A 21,270-nucleotide genomic window follows, 5' to 3' on the forward strand; every position below is an offset into this window, starting at 1 on the left:
GAAATACTTTGACATGTAGAATTTTTAAAGCAGATGAAAAAACATTGCCACAACAGATCCTTTGATTGACCCACCTCACCACACTGTATGTATTTTTTTTTGATGTCTCAAACCTATTTAGCTAAATAAAACGCTCATCAGGGACTGAACAAGATCAAATTATAAATAAAGTCTTCTTGGGAAAAATACTGATAATTTCTGGCATTATCATCAATCATCATTATCATCTGTACCCAAAATGTTTGCCATCCCTCAATAAAAATATGGAAATCTTTTTGAATATTTTCTTCAACATTCTCAAATTAATTACCAAACGTTGATAAAGGTCCATTGAAAGTTATATTTTATGCCCCATTTATATACTTAGTATTTTATATCTGTTGTGATAAAACTTTTCAGATTTCCCCTTTTCATCCTCCTGATCTTTCCCATTTCATTTGGACTCTTCATTTTTGTTCAGTGAAACCGGTTCCTGGTCAAGGACCTCTACTGAACTTTTCCACGGCAGTATGTAAGGTAGGTAGGTCTCCTGGGTAGGTCTCCTGGGCCCCCGGAGCCCCGTGCCTGTTCTTCCTTAACACCGCCACACAGCTGCCTGGCTGCTGTCCATGGTGCTGATCTGTAAATGATGGCTTTGTGATGGACGATGCCTCCGTGCTGCTCAGCACTCTGTCACACACACTTAATACTTCCTCCTGTCTCATGCATGATTGATTTTCTGGAATACAAAAAGGCATGCTACAAAACAACCATGAACTGTCCTTTTTGAAGGTATAAAAATACAGGAAATATGTTTTGTTTAGAGGTGATGAACCAGAAAACAAAAGGTTGATACAAATCTTGTTTCAAAACTTTTTTTTTTTACATCTAATGTAAAATCAAATTATTCTGCAATGGTGTTTTCGTAAAAGACTATTATGATAGTCCTTACAAAGAGCACGGTGCTTGGCTTTTTTTTCTTCCTAATTATCTGCAATAACGTAGGGCTTTTGGGGGTATATTATGTGCTGAATTATTTGCACGGACGCAGCCCAGTTACAAATTGTCATGCTTAAACTGTGTTTCTTTACCACATTTATACTGTTCAATTATTTATCTTCCAACACTAGTGCAATGCAGTAAAACCTAGCAGGAATAAAGTTTGGGGCCAACTCAAGCGGTTGGACAGCTGTGTTCACTGACCTCATGTGGGATTGTGATCTGTGCCGCAGAAGTCTGCAGAAGGGCTGCAAACTGAGAGGTGGAATCTACAGCGTGTCCCCAAGATTCACACATATATCCTGACATACCAATCTATTTTCCGTGTGAACAAAGGACACGTTTGTCATTAGACACAGAAAACTCCCCAGATCATGTAGCCCGTTTGCAGACTGCACCGTCCCTCAGCTCCCTGTGGTTTCACTAAATTCCCACTTACTGTACTTCCTCAATGAAACGCATCAGTAGACCAATGGAAAACGGCTTAACCGCTTTGGGGCCGCAGGGGGACATCGTTTTGTCTCTGATCACCACCACCCATCGTTAGGAGCTTGTAATTGGTGGCTCTTCTGCAGCACATTCAGAAGGGCTCAGTCCAGATAAGCTGAAGCTAAAGATGCTTGATTGACAGACCATCAAAAGCGCCACGATACGTTGACTTGTAGCCTCTATAAGGCGTATATAGGCTAGAAGAGGCGTTGGCATTTGAGAAAGCTACACCGATGATACACACAAACACACACAAACAGACACGCACAAGTGGACATTTTGAGGATTGCAGCGCGGTTCCTCGCCCATAGGAAGAGCTGCGCTTCTCCATTCCCCCCTTTTCCTTTTTTAAATGCGTAGTCCTTGTTTATTTATTTCATTTTTTTTTCTTCTTCATTTGTTTGCTTTAGCATGCTGAACACGGCGCGGCCCAAACGCAGCACAGCATTCTAAAATAAACTCCACTCGTGACTTGCCATTGGGAGGAAAACTTTGTCCGGATCGTCCGTCTGACTCGCTGCTTGGCGCGCAGGCAGAAGGCTCCCGCTGCGCCGCGCGTCGATTCGCCATCGGGCGGCGCGTTAGCATCACTACAGGTGGGCGGCGTTTTCATCTCGCTCGGTGCCGGGGTTCGGTCGCATGCAGTAAGCATGTGTCGCCGTTTACGTGTTTTCTTGTCAACTTGCAGGTTATTAGAAATAAAATAAAAAAAAACGTGGATATTCTCGTGGTTGTTGGCTGTGCGGGTGCGTGCGTACTCGGAGAGAGAGAGGGAGAGAGGGAGAGAGAGAGAGAGAGAGAGAGAGAGAGAGAGAGAGAGAGAGAGAGGGAGAGAGAGGGAGAGAGAGGAGGCGCAAAGTGGATTGCCCAGTGTGCTTCAGATGAATGTTTCTGTGTTGCAGACAACACCATGAACTCGTCCGCAGGTGCAGGGAACTACCGCAGGGGATCCACCAAGGGAGAGAAGGTAATTTATATTTGAGGCCACCTCATTTCCACCACTTCATCACCACATTCTGCACGCATTTTATTTCTAACCACCAGGCTTAGAGTTCACCGTCGTCAATTGCCCCTGCGTTGTTGGAGTGCACTCTTGAAGGCGAGCAGCGGGTGCGTGAGGAGAGCATTGTAGTCCGGAATCATCAGCCTTCACAGGTAGAAGAGGACCAGAGTGGTGTGATACGTGCAGCGAGATGCTGCTGTCCCCTGCGTCTCTTTTAGATTAATCCCACAATGTAACTTTTTTAGATCAGATTTAGTTTCCCCTCTTACTTTGACGTCATATTGTAAGTCCATTGTATTTGATACGCTTTTATTCACGTGCAGAATCACTTGTAATAGGAATAGGTCTGGAACCAACAAGTGACTGTTTTGCAGCAATCTGTAGGCGAAGACACTCCGAAATGTCATTTCTTAGTTTTTCAGTTGGTTTTAGACGTTTTAGACTCGCAATACCAAGTCAGTTGATAAGATACTTGTTTGCCAAGTTCATGTTCTAAATGGAGAGTCTGTCCGCAGCAAACCCAATTTGGTTTTCCTGATAAGAGTCTGGTTATTTTGTATTCCCTCACAGCTGTGACTTGATGGTTTTTCCTTTACCTTATAACTTTCAGTCTGTGATTACTTGGATGTTTTGATAAATCATCACTAGGTCATAGTTTGGGTGAATCATCTCTAAAGGAGCCCATCGCCATAGAAACAGAACTACCATAATGCCATCTCCGAGCATCAAGATCCAAAGTTAACTTGACTTTGCCAGAGTCACATATCGATTGTGGTTTAGTGCAAATCTGTTGACGCATGCATCGTTCCCCTGCATGTGGTGGTCTGATGAGACCCGGGAAATATTAAAAATGTGACAAATCTATCTGCCTCTAGGGGGCATTTCACCCCCAAAAATGTTTCCAGATTGCAGGATGTAGTTGGCTATTTTAAGGTGCTCCTGAACACAGAGTAAGACCTAATTCACTTAAAAATGTGCTATAAGAAACTACATAAATACATATATCGTGTGGATTAAAGAGGAATCAATCCTCATCATCATGAGGATTAATCAATAGGATGAGGAAATTGCAGAGTTTTTGTCCATCAATTCACCAAATTAGTTTCATCATATGAAGTCCTGCATGTTTGGTTTGAAGGTAACTGTAATTTATTCAGTCTGCTCAAACGTGGATGTGCGGTGAGTTTCTTGCATTTGTCAGTGCTGGTGGTTTGGAATCGATTAAACTTGATAACATGTCTTCCGTTGAACCGATGCTGGAGTAGTTTGCCCTCTGCTGGAGGCACAAAGTCGCGCAATGATTCCAAATCAAGCTTCTTTTCCAAGATTGGTTTTGAATGTTTTTTGCATCCTGACTTTTTAATCCTTCAGTCAGTTTCTTTTTTCTGGTTTACCAATTTCCCCTTCGTGCACGTTAAGTTCTGCCTCTGAACATTCCACATTTTTGCTGACCACTTATTCTGCAGCTCGATGCACTGAAAGCCCCAAAGTCCTGAAGAGTAAAGTTTCTGTGACCAGAGTTTGACTCTTTAAGGACTTCGGACACGGCCTATTCAATTTCACCATATAATCTGCTGTCGATTTGCATATTAAAGAAATCATTATGTCTGGCTGTCCATATCTAAGAGGATAGAGCAAATTTGGAGGAAAAGCAGACACGTCTTCACTGGAACTCATTACACTGGATTTGGTTGGTATGATTCTGCATGAGAATGAGCTCTGAAATAAAAACGTACTCGCCGTATGGATACGTTCTCATTACTGTGTTTATGCTGTTATCTTCTTGACCCTTTTTCCTCTAAGCTTTTTTCCCCCCTTGGTTCAGTATATTTAGAAACATGACATTAGGAAGTGAAGCCCTTCACAAACAAGATGTCCACATCACTGACTCTCCTGTCATCACACCTTTATCAGTGACGGCATCTCAAACTAAACAAATATGTGGTTGGATTTAGTGGCTTTTACCACATATTCTTTGTTCAAATCATCTCTATAATATTTCCCGCTCTTGACGGTGTTACCACATGATTACCGTGGTGCACGTCTGTACTGCATTAAGCTCTTTGGAGCTTTGGTTTGTTGTCAGCTGTTTCTGCTTCTGTGGGGGAATCTTTTTTTTTGGATGTTCTTTTTTACTGTGGAGCTTATGTTGTAACACCCGAGAGGATTCAAGAATCCCAACATCCAAATGTGCTCTCCAGAAAGAGGAGCGGGGCTGTTGCGTGGACGAGTATGCTTTCTGTTTCTAGCAGCTTGTGTTGTTTTTGGGACACAGGACCATGCTGATCCACAAGGTTAAGAACATGTAAATCAGATGGAAAGGGCACTCTGCATATTTTAATGATATTATCCCGACGCGGCCTAGAAATAGCAGAAAAACACGTTTTGAGCTGCGGCGTTTTGTCTCATCCGGTGTTGTCTGATGCTCTGAAAGGCGTTACCTTCCTCCTTAGTGCGGTCTTCCATCATGTGCGTTTTCTGAGAGGTACTGAGAGGCTGTCAGGCAGCAGGCAGGCGCTCCCTGTTTGCATGATGGCAATGGTATTGTTTCACTCTCTGCAAGAAAATCTCAGTTAGTGTGTCCGTACTGTTCAGGCACAGCTCAAATGTTTGTATGAATCTGAGGTTGCTGTTTTTTTCGTTTATCAGTATTTTACAGTGGAACACGATTACAGCTTTGATTTGATCAGGTTAGTTTTGAGAGCAACTGCATCAGAGGGTTTGGAAAGTATGTTTTCGATTCACTGGTTCCCTGGAGCAGAGTCGTACAGACAAACTTTCACCCAAATGATTAGTATGCGGCAGGAATATGTGGGGATGAAATGCCTTTCAAAAGCATTCTGTATTCAACTAGTGAGCCCTCTGTATTCCTGCATTCAAACATTGTGCTTTGAATTGCCTGCTTAAAATGTTTGTATTGCTGCCCACAGCCGCTATTAGGTGGTGCAAAATGACTTTCATTTTCTGACGCACACGCACGCATGCACACACACGCGCACATCTCGATACCATCTGTTTATTTTAATCCAATGGCCGCATTGAGAGGGATAATGCGGCGGTGAACAATAGCATATTGTTCAATGAAATGAAACCCGGAGACGGAGAAACAACGAGGGGACGGCCAAACCCGCCAGGGACGACACCATTCAACAGCAGTCATTTGTCACCACAGACTCCTGCGCCGGGGGTCCGGCTCTTCTGGGAAGGTTACCTGTAGATCAGAACCATGTTCACTAAAGCTTCTCTCGGCACCGCAAGCTCTTCACACATGTACGCTATCGTGCTCTTGCGTTTCTCCCCGAAGGTGCAGGGTGCATCTGTGGCTGCCCGCCCGCAGCAGATGATCCGATAGAGCTGCGGGTGTAGAAGCATCTTACTGATAACATAGACATATGTTACGCACAGACTCCTGGAATCTTTCCCACTCTGAAAAACAGAGTTGTATTCTCTATTTGTACCTTTTGCACCACTGCCCTTCCCTGTGCTGAAGCAGGAGCGGGTCTGAGATGCATACCAAGTGCATCGATGTGCATCTGGGATCCACAGGGAGGAGCGCAGGTGGAGGATGCTTCTGGCCTTGGAGTTGATTGGCCCGGGGTAGGTGCTGTGGTCTGGCTGAAGGTCAAGATCAGAGCGGGGCTAAGGACACAAAGGTTCGCCCGGCCTCATGGGGCATGAAGTTGTGATGGGAGATTGGATTAGAACTTTTGTGCTGCACGGTACAACACACTCTTATACACAGAGGGTGCACACAGCCACACAAACCCTTTTCAATGGTCATCTGGATGTGGGAGTTATTCCTATTACGTGGGCAAGTTCATCTTTGCAGCAGCGTGGAAAACATCGCCGCTAACAGTAGACGTGAAGAGCTTTTAAGGATGATTTGCTTCTTTTCAATTCATGTAGAGCTTTTTGGCATTCGCCAGCTTCAGTTATTGATTTGTTTATGATTCATCAATTTGATTCAGCAGATAAGCCGATAAGCCAAAACCTAAAGTGATGATTTCCTCATCCATGTGCTATCTGGTGATCAATCCAGCCTTCTTTCTGGATCCAGAGAGCCGTATAATCTTTCGATTAAACATGCTCAAATGCGGGATTTGATAACAACAAAATGCACCGTGTCGCTGCGATTCTTAAGTACGGCTTTAAACCAATATGTCTCAAATCATTCGTGCCAGATTGCCCACACTTAATTAATGGTTTTCTTTTGACTTCTGCTCCTAAGAGGCTTTACCGCCAGCTCTCGCTCTGCAAAATCAGCAGGAGGTGACAAACGGAAGAAATACGCAAATCAGTCTCCATATCCGAGTAAAAAGAAAAGGAAAGCCTGCACATTGTTAACCATTTTAAGATGAACCGCACAACACCTTTGTGCTTTACAGCAGTAACGCCGCTGACCTTCTACACTAATTGCAATTAAAGTGACTTACTGTTTAAGTTCATACACATATAGAAGTGTATGTCATGGCTATAAATGTGACAAAAATGAAAATGTAAGATGACCAATAAGGAGCTTGTTTAAAGGACCCCGGGGAAATGTCATGGCACAAAATCAGCTCGTTAGCAGCAATGGCCGTAACTACAACCGCCAAGTCCTGTATTAACTCAAAAGACTTATTATTCCCGCGTACAGTCACTGGAGCAATTATTCTCTCAGATGAAACCCCGTCTCCTGGGATGGGCATGCCAATACGAACTAAAGCTGTTTTGCATCCATAGAACAGTGTATGGCTTTACATGCCGGCCTGATTAACATGAAAAGGGAAGAAAAAGCTTTCAGCCTGCAGCTGTTTCCTTTGGTTCTTCGTTTTTTTTTTATTTAAACTTTTATTGTGTGTGTTTTTTTTGTGATTATACAGCCTACCTTTTAACTTTGTGCACCCCTTTATAAACCTCTACCGACATCCTGAGTTTGGTGTGCAGACTGAGCATGAGCGAAGGCCAGGCCATCATGACAAACGGCTGCAGTTGGAGGAGAGAAGAACGCCTCTTTAAACCACAAAATGAGTCATGATCAAAAAAAGATAATTGGTCTGACTTTATTAATGAAGCTGCTCTGTGTGAAGTAAGAACATTATTTATTACAACATTTTTTTTCTTCTTTTCACTTATGCGATGAATATTTGGCAAGGTCACCTTGGAGTGATGAGTTGAATAAGATACCAGCCTGAGGCCCTGTTCTGCGATGTCATGCTGCCTCAGTGACCCCGCGGCACGCATTCACACTCCGGCATCTTGATTTCACACACGAGCACAATGCTTTAGCATCGATACAAGCCAGGATGCTGCTCCCGAGTCCGCACCTGTGTGTGTTTGTGGCCATGTGATTCAGTCTGTGCTGGACTGTACTGTGCATTTGTCATATTCACTTGAGTAGATCGTATTAGTAAGAACTGAGGGGACGGTTGTGATTTTCCTCAAGAAGTAGGACTACTTCCAGTTCCATAAAATACATTTCAGTCCGTCTTCCCGTTGCCCCGTGCTGTGTTCTGTTTGAATGAAGTGGTTACGCCGTCTCTGGCCTGGGATCGAATACACAAGGCTTAAACGCTACATAAATAAGCGTTGTGGCTCGTGCCAGGCTTCTGTCCTGTTTGCATGGTTTGATTGGTGTGTGGGTGGGATGCAGGGGGGGGTTGTATTTTACGATGTGGAAGACAGGCAGCGTGAATATTACTTGGGCATAATCCCAACCCAGCTGCACAGAGGACTGAGTTGATCAATTTCTCACTTGACGGGGGGAGGAGGGCAGTGTTCCCGCGGATAGGTTGACAAACAATTTGTGGTTATTATTTAGTGTGTGTCAAAGTTTCCTACGATATCCACCGTTGGATAAGAACTGTCAGTTAAAGCGTGTGGGAGAGAGGGAGTGAGCCAGGGAGGGTGCAGGGGAGGGAGTGAGGAGCAGCCCCCCCACACCCTCCTCCTGGATCGAGTGTTTTCTGCTCGATGGATTACCCCCCCCCGTCCGGCGAGGAGAGCGGGAGGAGGATTTGGTCGGGCTCTTGGACCCCCGGGTCATCCTCTCCCGTAGCTGGAGGGAGGAAGGCACAGCAAGAAAGGTGGGAGGGTCGGGAAGGTGGGGGTGGGGTGGGGGGGGGGAACTTCTCAGGCACCTCCAGCAACCTCAACTTCCCAGCACAAAGGTGTGCGTGTGTGAGCGCAGCGGGAGGGCCATGTCCGTCCTCGTAGCCACCCAGCTGACGATAGACACCAGCTTTCCTTCCAGAAGGGTAAGGCGCCGCTTTGGCATGCAGGGCACGCTGTGGGGGAATGTCTGTGCTGATGGCCAGAGTCTCCTGTTCTTCACTGGCTGGGTTGGATAACAACCGGGCAAGTAGGCAGGGGTGGCGGGTGAAGCGGGTCTCAACGTCCCTTCTGCTGATCTTAATGGACAAACGATTTTTTTTCCGACGAGTGCCGACTTCTGATGAATGGTTTGCTTACAGTTGCCGTGGCGAATGCTTAGTGCCTCATTGTTATTCTTTGTGACGTGTTGCCATCTAATGAGATCTCGCCCTCATTGGGAAACAGAAGTATTAATGCGGCAGAGAAGTGTGGAATTTTCTGCATGTTCTGAATTTATACATTTTTGTTTACTCTTTGAAATAAATCGATTTTCTTTTAGGTCAACCGGTTGATCAATGCGGGCTTTTTTTTGTTGCTTTCCTCCTTTCATGCAAAACTGAGATTGAGAGTGGTTGAGATTACGACTTCACTAGTGAGGGGCTCCCTCCCTTCGTTCATCCCAACGCCTCTCCATCCACGCTCATAATAAATTCTTAATGACACACTCTCCTCCGCTCCAGATCTGCCCTTTCTCGCCCCTTCTCCTCCGTCTCCCCATCGTCTGCCGGTGTTACAATCCACGGCTGTAGTCTGCTGCTCCCCTCAGTCTGTTCTACCACATCAGCCTCATTCAAACTGCATTTCCTCAGTGACTTATCTGGCACCATTTCATTTTGGGCTCAGTACATAGCTCCTTTCATCCGTAATATACTGGAAGATTCAGCACTTATTCTCCGTGGAAGACGATAATATGGCGACATACTCAGTCCCAGAAAGCATTTAACGCAGCTGGATTTCTACGCATTGCACAGAGAAATGAACCCACACTTGAATATCTACAGTGATGTGATTCAGTGATTTATAGTGTCTTTTTCATAACAATGGTGCATGAGTTGTGGAATCTACACGAGACTTAGTGTGTGTTGCTGCTGGTTGTCATTGCCTACTATTAAGGGAACATGAAGTGAATTATTCAGCGACTCCTTTAGTTCTGTTTTTGTGTAGCCGGTCACAATTTCAATAAAGTGGCGTGAATGGCAGCCCACAGGTATTGAATCCGCCGTTGTACCAAGGCCCAAAATGACCAAGAGTTGTTGGCGCGTAATTCAGTGTCAACGTATTCCTCTGCACAGCCCGGTTGACTCGGGCCTTCAGGGAGGCATAATTCGATTTTGCTAAACACTGACAGAGGGAAATGTTTCTAAGAGAGAGAGAGAGCAATAAGCATTACTTTGAGACATCTTCAATATATCGCTGTGATCCTGATGGGGAAGGCATATATCTGTATCTGTACATAGTGCTCATGTTCATGTTTTCCATTAACATCAAAAAGTTGACTCCTATTATCCTATCCTATTATCGTTACGTGTCTTACGGCTCTTCGGGGGACAATAGCACTGTAAACTTTGGCACTGGACTTGTCATGAAATGGGGACTGCGGGAGGAGGAAGTAGTTTAACGTGTTACCTCAAGTTACGAGCGTGCTGCAACTTGAGCCACGCCTCAATTGGGCTCAATTGCACCATTAAAAGCAGGCAGAATCGGCTATTCTCAGTACCTGTTTGCATTGTCGGCATGGATGCACAGAGATTGATCACTTTTTTTGCTTTGAACACTTAAAGACGGAGTGAATCTTTGGGAAGTTCTCAAGTCATGAGGCGCTTTTCTTTTTTGCTTTTATTTGTTAGCAGGTTTGTACCATGAATTCAGTGATGGAAATCAGAGATAAATATAAAACTGAATCTAGAGGTATGTGTCTTGTTTCTTTGACGTTTAACATTACGGCACTAAGGGTTTTAAAGTATCTGCTGCCTCCATGGGGCAATTTTCACAGCCGTTTTTTACATAACGTGGACCCGGTTTGTTAAACCGAGCATTTTAAGAATCGTATTTATTTTCAGAACAACTGGGTGCACATGCCCCTTTCACTCACTGTTGCCCTACAGTTATTTTCTCAGTATTTACTCAAGACAGCTCAAATTAAACATGCAACAGGCCACTAGAAAGAAAAAGCAAAGCGGGGACATTTAACCTGACACACGATCAGCAGGGTGTGGACTCAGCTCATTGTCATGGCATCATGGGAAATCATTGGAATCCTTTTAATACCTAATGGAGAATTGTGCAAAATGATGTGACGAGGGTGGGCTGTAAATAAATCTATGTTACATGCATGCAGAGTGGCGTGGTAACTTCGTTATTCAGCCAAGTGATGTTCAGAGGAAATTGGAAATTAGGCCGTTGCTTCCCCAACAGACGCCGATTGATTGATTGATCTGTTTGCTCTTCCATCAATTTAATTCGTGAGTGGTTTTGTCGCCGTGTGTAGCATGCTGATTGAAACGTCTTGTTTCTCTGACTCCTTGGTTTGTGTCTGTGTTTCACTTGAAGCTCAGTGTTCCGGTGGTCCTTGGCCCATGTGACAATTATAGTATTTCAACTTTTCAACCATAAATACAAAGCAAATTCTTCTTGCCCTTTTGTACAACAAGATAACACCTGTGCACTTTCAGCTAAATGATGTTGTTATCCCCGTGTTAAAATCCCAGAGGGCTTTACTGAGCCCTAAATCCATCCCATCATAAAATGCACAGGCATGCATCATGTCATTTCCCTCAAAATACATCTTTCATGAGCCTGAAATATAATTACAATGTCCCACATCACACCCGAAGTGACTTACTGGCTCAGTACAACAGCACTGCTACCCGCAGAGGTAGGCTGCAGCTATCATCATCATCATCATCATCATCACCATCACTGTTATACATGCCTCTCCACATTTTGCCTCTAATAATGCATGTTCTTCACTGCAGTTATGTTTGTGAGAGGGGGGAAGCTGTATGGCTCCAGTCTGCTGCTGTACCTGCAAGGAGGCGATATGGGGAGTCGAGCTGGGCTCGTGGCTCCCAGCGTGGTCCTGAGGGGAGCGTTAAAGCAGCCAGGCAATTCACAATTGCTCCCCAACAAGGTGGTGTAGATTGGAAGACACCGGGATGGATGTCAAGTGACTTGGACCTATTTCTCCAGGGGTGTGCAGACCCAGGAAAGGCTTTTATGATATGGAGGAACAAATGATGAGAGGGACCAGGGCGACAAGAGGAGGCTGTCAGAGGCTCAGCCAGCAACATAAATCTCTGCTGCAATTAAAAAGCACGCATCAAACATTCAGTGTGTTTTTAAAGGACAATTGATTGAGAAATTGGAGGGACAGGGACTGCCTTTAATTAGTCGAATGCACTAATGTTCTGTGTACTTTCTTTTACAATGGATGACTAAACCAATCAATATTCTGTATTCTAGATAAATTTCCTATTGAAGAGGTGACATTGATACAAGCCATGTTTCCTCGAGCCTCTTCAGAGCCGGAGATGACTCACCATTTGTTAAAAAGAGAGTAGGGGGGGGGATATAATTGGACCCCACTCTTTGTTCAATGTCAAATATGGAATATTTTCATATCTGCTGTTCGCTGCAATATATGACAAAATGAACTTGATTTCACTTAATGGGAGATGCAAAAGGACTATTCACCAGAATGTGTGAAGCGCCTTTTGGAGCCATACTTTAGTGCTGCTTTGAAGTTGTCCCCGTGTGAAGATGACCTATTTCCAAGAAATCCGGCTTGGCCCCCGGTGGAGTGACAGTTTGAGCTGTCACAGTGAGATGCTGTTGGGTGTTTGCCTGTGGCATCCATGACGGGGATGGCGCAGATTTGTACACTTTTTGACTGGGGAGCCTTTCCCCTCCGTCCACCACACATAAGCCAATATTCTGAATTTACCCGGAAAGCTGCATATCTGTAGACTCTGTGTGAGCACTTGTGAATTGTAAAGTATGAGCCCATGGTGCTCGTGGACGTGGGCTGATGGAAAATTAAACAAAAAAGGGAACTGGGAAGAGACACTTTCATGTTTTGAATTATTACCAGAAGGGATTTTAAGGAAAGCACAAGGCCTTGCATTTTATGTTTTTGCAGGACAAACATATTTGCTATTTTTTTTTTTTCCGGCATCTTTGAAAATGAAACAAATGTGGGTTTGTGGATGTGTTGACCTTGACCTTATAGCTCAGAGGTCTTCAACGTTTTTCAAGCCAAGGTCCCCCAAACTGATGGCGAGGTGCAGCAGGGACCCCCTATTCTACGGGGTTTGGTCCGCCATCTTTTATTTTTGAGCTTCACGCTCTTTAGACGTGAACATAAACGCGATCTGATTGGCTGGTGCCTGCGCTGTCGTATCAGCATGAAAGGAGCAGTGAGTGAACCGGTGCCCAGCTTGAGAGCTGCTGAGGGAAGCTGAATGTGTGTGTTGCGGACTGACAGATAACGTCTTCTCCATCAATTTATCCGTTCGCTTCAATATGTTGGATTCATGTTAATGTGTATTTAAAGACCATAAATAACATTCTGATTCTGAAGACATTTACATTTGTGCGGAAAAAAACTGTCTTATCAACCAAAAATTTCGCGACCCCCCTGCAGTACCTTCGCAGACCCCTTGGGGGTCGCGGACCCCCTGTTGAAGACCTCTGCTTCAAGATGGGAATGCTCTCCAAAAACAACAAGAGTCTTTGTTGTTTTACACCTGAGGTAGAGGCGTGGTCCGCCTGCCCTAATCCACAGCGCCACGGAGAGGCACTCGAGCTCCGTCCTAGAGGGATAAATAGGCCTACGACCATTTGGGATACAACGTTATGACCCCGTCCATGAAATCACACACGAGTGCTTCTTGTCAAGCAGACCGGTTGAAATAACCAAAATCGGTGACGCTTCATCGTGCAGCGCCCGAGGCGCGTTTGTGCGTAAAACGGCCACCGGGAGAAGCGCCGTGACGGCGATGCCGCTGAGCAACGCTGCTCTCACAGCGCCGGTCACTTCTCATGCAGACTGCGTCTGAGGAGAGCGCACCGTCCCGAGCTCCCTGCGTCCTTCACACACACACACACACACACACACACACGCGCGCACACACACACGCGCAGACACAGAGACTTCGTTCGCTGAGGACTGCCCGCCACGAAACCGAGGCGAAAGTGTCGATTACATTACTATCTCGGGCTCCTTTCGTTTGGTGCACCAGCCAGCGGGACTCTGATGCGGATCGAGTATATCGGATCGGAAACTCCTCGCCGTGAGGCGGCATCGGGAAACTGGAGAGACGCGCGTGCTGTGAATACAGATGAGAGCAACTATTGACACCTTCATCACCATCATCTGCCGTGCGCCCGGACAAGAGCCAAGAGGACGTCTCTGCGGCCAAGGATTCGGCTTTACTTTACTGGGTTGTGAGTCGTCCACTCTGGACACATTCCTGTTTACTAGCTCGGTGTCTTCACCTTATCTTTATTCTTTAGCGCGGAGGGGAAAACTGTCTGCCGGCGATCGGTTCTCCCCGCAGCTCACAGAAACCTATTATCTGCCCTAAAAAATAAAAAAAAAAGCTCGACTCAGGCAACACCCGCCTGTGACTCTGACGTGTTGTAAGTTGCTTTATCTGGACTGGAACATATAATATGGCTTCGCTGTATCAGAGATTCAACGGGAAGATAAGCACGACCAATTCCTTCCCGCACCCACCTGAGGCCAGCCGCCTTCTGGGTGGGCAGGTTGCAGACGAGGAAAACGCGGCGAAGACCCCTCAGCAGCTCGCCGACGGCAGACCCCACGTCCAGTACCGCAAGAAAAGCGCGAGGGAGGACGAGGATGTAAGACACTTCTACCTTATTAACCCGAAATACCCCGTGCACCCATCTTTTGTGGCTTTAGTTTTACACCACAGAAACTTTTGGTTTCACCTTCACAGTTGTGTCCAGAAGTCCAGCTATCAGTCTAACTGACTTGCTAGATTTGTTTCATTGAATTGTTTTTGCTTGGTCAAGCTGCCTTGCCGCGATTTGGCGTGGTTGCCGTCTATGACGTCATTGATCAACTTCTTGTTTCATAACAGAGGTGATAAATCGCGTCTGTCTGTGTTTCAGAGGCAATGTGGACGTCACCAGCGCGTGATGTGACCGTCTGTAGGTTCCATGTGTGTAGTTGTGTACGCAGAGCTCACTTCCCCTCCTGCGCTGTCCGCGGTGCTGAAATTGGTGCGGAGTTTTTCTATGCTGGTCCCCGTTTTGCCAGTTAAGGCGCTGAAGTTGAGGACATCAAAATGATGTCAAAGGGGAAGACTTAAGCCCTCTTAAGATGTCTGAACGAGGGATGTAAATTGCATTGTTTGGATATAAATCCTATCCAGCGTGAACCTAATGCATCAGCAAACAAACACAAAATGTGTATTGTGACTTTAATGATTTGGATTCACTTCTCTGATGTTTGGTTATGTTGTTAAAATACAACATCGCCATTAATTGGTGGAATATTTATCTTTAAGTGATCCCAAAATGGATTAAGTTGTCCCTTTCTCTCTTATGTGGGCTTTCCTGCTTTCAGACATCCGAGGCCGACATTCACCGAGCAGAAAAACCATTAAGTTAGCACAGCTGCGTCAGTATTTACTCTTTAGCTTTTGCTTGTTTGCAGATGATATTAGCTCAAACGTTTCAGCACTCACAAGTGTCCCTGACTGGCCTTTTATCTTTATATAGCTGCCAACGCTGTGATGTTCCTCTGAATAATTGATGCCTCTCACGTCAAACAATCAGATTGGCAACAGGCGGAGCTCTAAAACCTCTACGCTCGTCAACAACAGGCTGAACTCGGTGTTTTGCATTTTACCCCCATTGACTTTATGAGCCTCAATATGTTCATTATATTGTATTCACTGCTACAGATTTGGAAATCATGGTTTTCACTGGCAATTAAACCCTGGGATTGGATTTTGGGAGTGTGACCAAGAGATGTGATTGAATTTCCAACATATTTATTAGGTTTGCGACGTTAACCTTGAGGTCACCTTTTAGTCCTGGTGTCCCTCTGGGTCGTGCTGGAGCATGAAATTGCCTTCAGCCTCGGGAGATGAGGAGACTATTTCCCACCTCCCGCTCTGGAAAAGTTTTAACGCACTGTTGTTGGTTCCATTTATCTCGCAGAGGGAGAAGGTACAAATTGACGTGGAAATTTAAATTTCTGAAATCCTTCGGCTGCAAGTTGAGCTGCTTCAAAAAAAAGTTTTTTAATGAAAGCGGCACAAAAATTAGAAATGCATTTTGTTAAAGCCGTTTACTTTGTGTGTACGTGTGTTGCAGGAGTGATTGAATGTGATCCGAGTACAAGCATCGATATTCTGTGGTAGGGTTTGAGTCACCTGGGGAGACGTGAGCAGTAGTTCTTTCTCGCGGTCAGTACCGTATACTGCTGAGTGTCCTTAATTAATGTCAGCTGAATGTACAGGTGAAATACGCTGACGTTTCCCCTGTGGACTGAAGCCCCAGGCTACTTTTATGACCCGGCCTGTATTGACTTTTTCTTTCCCCCGCAGACAAAAGGAGAGAAGGTGTAACCACCTCTCTGTTTGTGTCTCACATTGATGGCCGATAAGTGACTCTCAGAATCAAATACACAAAGACTCGATTCTTACTCCAGAAGATTTGCACATATCTTAAATTTGTAACTATTTTTTAATAAATGTCATGTATGCAGCACAGAATGAAGACACCATAAAGGAAATCCTTTATAAAAATAAAAAAACAATGACTAATTAAATGCGATAGTACAACTAAAGTGCGGGTTTGTTTATATGTTCTTTGTATGAAATGAAAATATAATACAAAACCCAAAGCTACAAGCTTTGTAATAAAGAAGATAATGCTATATACTATATTTTATATATACATATAGAATTTATAAGCAAAGATAAAACACACTGTGTAACTTGCATATTTTTGAAACACAAAGGTTACGCAGGCCACATCACCGGGGATGAGAACACAAATCTGTGGCTGTCCTCGCATGCACTCAACTGTTCCTTCTACTTCCAGATACTCCACATCTGAGCATCTGTTTGGCCCGGATCCCAAGTCTTACTCTCAGCAGTGTGCTTCCCTTTGAGCTCCAGGAGGCTGTGTGGCCGGGCTGCATGTGTGTGCGCTTCAGGGGACGACGCTGGCGTGTTAGTCAAAGCGTACGTGCTTCATCGGACACACGCCGGCGTTCACAGCTGCTCGTATGTGTTTCGATATTCCTCCTCATGACGTGAAATGGGGGGACAGAGTCTGGATTAGAACCAGTGATTCATGGGCAGCCCCTTAGCCCCCCAGTACAGCAGGGAACCCATTCGCTTCATATTTCATAACGCCCTTATTTGTTTTTACTGCTTGAGGTGTATGACCGACGTGTGCGTCAAGTGTTTTATGTGACTATGACACATGCAAATATATACTGTAGTACATAGTTTAAAATGTAACATACTGGGGTCATTTCCATCACTCTTTTAGCTTAGAAACACACATGGTCCACGGACCAACGACTGACTTATTTAATCTATCTGCTGTTTGGGGCTAAACAAGTAATGTAAAGTGGGTGAGAGTGAACTAACACAGGTTCTGGGCACAAAAGAGATGCTTGAATGCTCTGAGTGGAACTGATGAGTTTGTGATACAGTAATAGTGAGTTGATTCATTGTTAATATAGAAATATTGATTACAACAGCGTTAATGTTTTGGCTACATCGTACAGTCTAAACTTAACTGACGTGTAACTCAGTGTTTATGTTATTTCAAAAACGTTTTTCATCATGAAGTAAATCAAATGAAAGAAAGGACCTCAATCACTCGGCGACATCCTCAGCAGGACCACTTGCTCGCCGTTGCCATGGTTGCAAAGGTGGAGAGGGTGAGGCTGTATAGGCTGCGGGTACACAGACGCGCTGCTGCTCGCTGGTGACTGACTGCCAGCTGGAGACGACAAAGCTCGCGCGCTGCACACTGAGCATCCTGTGCTGGCTTCATGCTACGGCTGCAACGAGCATGACGTGTTTGCCCCCCCCCCCCTCTATTCTAAATACAGTCATTGCCCTTTGGCTCGGATGAATATCAGCCTCTCCCGTTTCAGGGGCTCGGTTGCAAACTCATTTGCTATCGACCCGTTGTTGTTTTCTTCTTTGTTGTTTTTGCTCCACTGTTCCCAGAGAGCGTCTCAACAGGTCGTCCATCCCTCAGCCCAGCGCTTTGTTGACAAGCCATCAATCAGTTCTCACCAGGCTGCCCTTCCCCCCACAACCTCCACAGACCTGTCAACAGTGCGTCAGCAGGCTGCTGCCTCGCGAGGAGGCTGCGCTTCTTCCCCTCGATGATATACTATTATCACACGAGCAGACAGTGGAGATTAGGCAGTGGTTAGAAACAGAGGAGCCTTCTGAGATGAGGATTCTGCAGAACGGTTAATGCTCAGCTTCAAGGCTTCGTGCGAGATTTTCCGTGCTGAAGCTCAGTAACAGTCACTGGCTGTTATTGAACCTCAATGTTCATTCGCATCAACGTTTGAAATCGTCCTCGCCGCGCACTGATATTTTATTAGTGGAGGTAATCTACGTGGTCAAAGGTTAGCCGGTTAATATTCATGCGGTAAAACAAAAGAATCACTCCTTTTTGCCACTTTTGATCTTGGCGTTTGATGTCTAATCTTGTTCTCCTGATTTTCACTGGCGATTAGATCGATCCACAGATTAAACTTCTCTGTAGATAGGGACAATTTATTTTTAACTTGAGCGTATTGTTCTTTCGTTCTGATTTCCGTGCCTCCCCGTGTTCACGTTTTCTTAAGTTCTTCGTTTACAAGTCCAAGCCAATCAGTGCAGCTTTTTCAGAGGAGGAAAATATCAGGAATCGCAGATCGAGCGTTATTTAATTATCGTATCCCAAATTTGTTGTTGTGAGTGTTTTAATCCCATTGACCGTCATTTCATTGTGTAACGTTTCGTGTGCGGACCCAAATGCAATCACACAACTCCAGGGATCTTTGACCTTTATGTAAAACACACAAACTTACTAGGCTCCTAGATTATATAGTTGCCATAAACAACTGGATGGCTGAAAGCTTTTTGCAGTTGAACCCAGATAAGACAGAGGTTTTAATCATAGTGCCAGATAGTGCTATTCCTCTGATCAAGCAGAACCTTTGGGCCTTTGTCATCTGCAGTCCCGCCCAGTCTAAGGAACCTTGGGGTGACATTTGACAAATCCCGATCTTTTGAAACCGACAAACCAAAATCAGTGACCAAATCCTGTTTTTTTAACTTACGCAATATAAGCAAATTAAAGGCTGTGGTCTCTCAGCCAGAGCAAGAGATGCTCATTCATGCCTTCGTATTGATTATTGTAATTCACTTTTCTCCTCTCAATAAATCTGTCCTTCGCCGCCTGCAATCCATTCAAAACGCGTCTGCTAGGCTTCTAACTAGATCAAACAGGCACAACCAGATCACCCCTCTGCTTTGCTCTCTTCACTGGCTTCCTGTAACCTACAGGATCCAGTTCAAAATTCCCACCATGACCTATCGGGCTCTACATGGTCAGGCCCCTGACTAGCCTGCCAACATAACTCACTGACATACCCCATCCCGGTCTCTCAGGTCTGTCAATCAAAATCTGCTATCCATGCGACGCCCGCGTCTGAAGACATGTGGGGACAGAGCCTTTGAGGCTATGGCACCCAGACTCTGCAATGCTCTACCAACCAGCATTAGGTTTGCTGAGAATGTGGACGGTTTTAAGGGACAAGTGAAGACTCATTTGTTCAGGCTAGCGTTGGGTAGCCTACGTGTTTTACAGTCTAAGCACATTGCAAAGCACTTTGTGACTTTGTCTGTAAAAAGCGCTGTACAAACTAATTTTACTTACTTACATAAAGCTCCGGAAACATCAGGCAGAGTAACGACAAGACAAAAGGCTGCAAGGTTCACCTGGACTAGCGAGTTAAACAGGGACGTGTGGGAGCCGTCTGAAAACGAGCACTGGCGAGGCTGGCATGACCGCGGAAGAACAATCTGGCAAACCGCGCGGGCGGCGAGGAAGGAGATAAATAGAGATTTGATTAGTGTGTGAACAGGTGAAGGGCGTTAGACTGACGAGGTGGGAGTGACTGAGAAACAGAGGGAGGAGGGTGTGGAGTTGAACTGTGACACGTTGATGTTTGAAATGCAGAGCACATGCAAAAAAAAACGTTAGAAAAATGAATACTTGACACCGGTGTAAAATCATCAAAAACGTCAAAGTCATGCGCCAAGCCTGCTCGGAGGTCTTCTTATCCAGCCCCCACATATAAACTGGGATAAGGAATGATAAACAGGAAGGTTTTTGACCTCATTGTACAAGGACCGTCATGTTCTTCGCACTGAGACCATCTGACCATCCTGATCATCATGAGACATGAAGTGGCCTGCTGGACACCAGACACACATGTCACACAGGTTTCATATCCTGAGCGGTCATACACCCAACTTATTGTACAAACGTTTTGTCTAAAAATCCCTTTCTAACATGACAATATTACAGATTTACCAACAGTGCAGTAACTAAAAGTAGCCAGCTTCTAACATAATGTCCCCTCTCATTTAGATTTGAAAAGGTTTGTTCCCTTTCCAACATCAGCCAGATTGAGGGATTTCAGACCTGCAGACAAAGGCTTTTTCTTACATAATTACCATGTTTAATGAATTAATTGGTCTTGGTGAAAAAGATTAAATAATCATATTGGTTGTCGAGGGGGTGAAACAAAACCAGAGACACCGGAGGCGTCATCTCAGTCAATTTATCCCCCAGAAGAAGTTGGACCCCCCCCCCACCCCCCCTTTGTATCGTTTACAAAAGATACGAGGGAAATAATCGGGAGTAGATCACTTAATACAAAAACAGATCTCTAAAGCAAGTGAAGGAAATGTCTGTCAACTGGAATCAGAGCAGCGGAGCGAGGCGGCCATTTCTCCCGAGCCCTCTCGCAGCCTTTCTCTGGGCTGCGCTAATCCGTTGTGTCACACGGGCGGACTCGCTTATCGACCGCGCCATGATACAGCAGCAACGCGCCCGTGGGAGGGCGAGCGCACGCAGACACAGTTGCACCGGCGCACAAACGCGTGCAAACACACAAAGAAGGAGGCAGAGCTGCAAAGTCAACAGGGTCATTTTCACAGCGTGGTAAACCCCGGGGAGAGAGGCAGCACGTAACTTTGTTTTTTGTACCACTGTACGTTAGTGGCAAAAAAAAGTACAAGAGCCTTGAGTTTTGGTTGCATTAGTGCGGAGATCTTTATGAAAAGCGGCCATGATGGTTTGAAAAGTCCAAATGCCTTCTGGGACACAGGAATGTAAGTATGGGTTAAGCCGCGGCTAATCGGGCCCTCGCTGCCCTCCTGGCTCTTGTTTCCTATATTCTATTTAATAACACATGAGATGGATTTTCATGCTGCTTCCTCGCCAGACTTTTGTCTGCATTCTAGTGTTTATGATCAGCAACGGGGGGGCGACGTTCTGCCCCTCCTGCACCGAAGGTGGGATTCTAGCTCGTTACTTACGCCAAAAGGGTTCAACGCTAACGTGGCCGGTCAGACAAGTTGTCTGCTGCATCGATA

At 45.3% G+C, this 21,270-nt stretch overlaps 1 protein-coding gene across 1 annotated transcript in view; it reads left to right on the forward strand.

The window, feature by feature from the left end:
* The first annotated feature begins 13,742 nt into the window (after positions 1 to 13,742).
* Positions 13,743 to 21,270, forward strand: part of LOC120815676 (A-type potassium channel modulatory protein DPP6) — a 45,670-nt gene continuing 38,142 nt past the window's right edge. Inside the window, exon 1 of the mRNA XM_040170540.2 lies at positions 13,743 to 14,467. Within this exon, the coding sequence (XP_040026474.2) occupies positions 14,276 to 14,467 (192 nt within the window). The 5' untranslated portion in view covers positions 13,743 to 14,275. The remainder of the gene's footprint in view (positions 14,468 to 21,270) is intronic.

This window comes from Gasterosteus aculeatus, chromosome 3 (genome assembly GCF_964276395.1).
Source record: "Gasterosteus aculeatus chromosome 3, fGasAcu3.hap1.1, whole genome shotgun sequence".
NCBI classification, from domain to species: Eukaryota; Metazoa; Chordata; class Actinopteri; order Perciformes; family Gasterosteidae; genus Gasterosteus; species Gasterosteus aculeatus.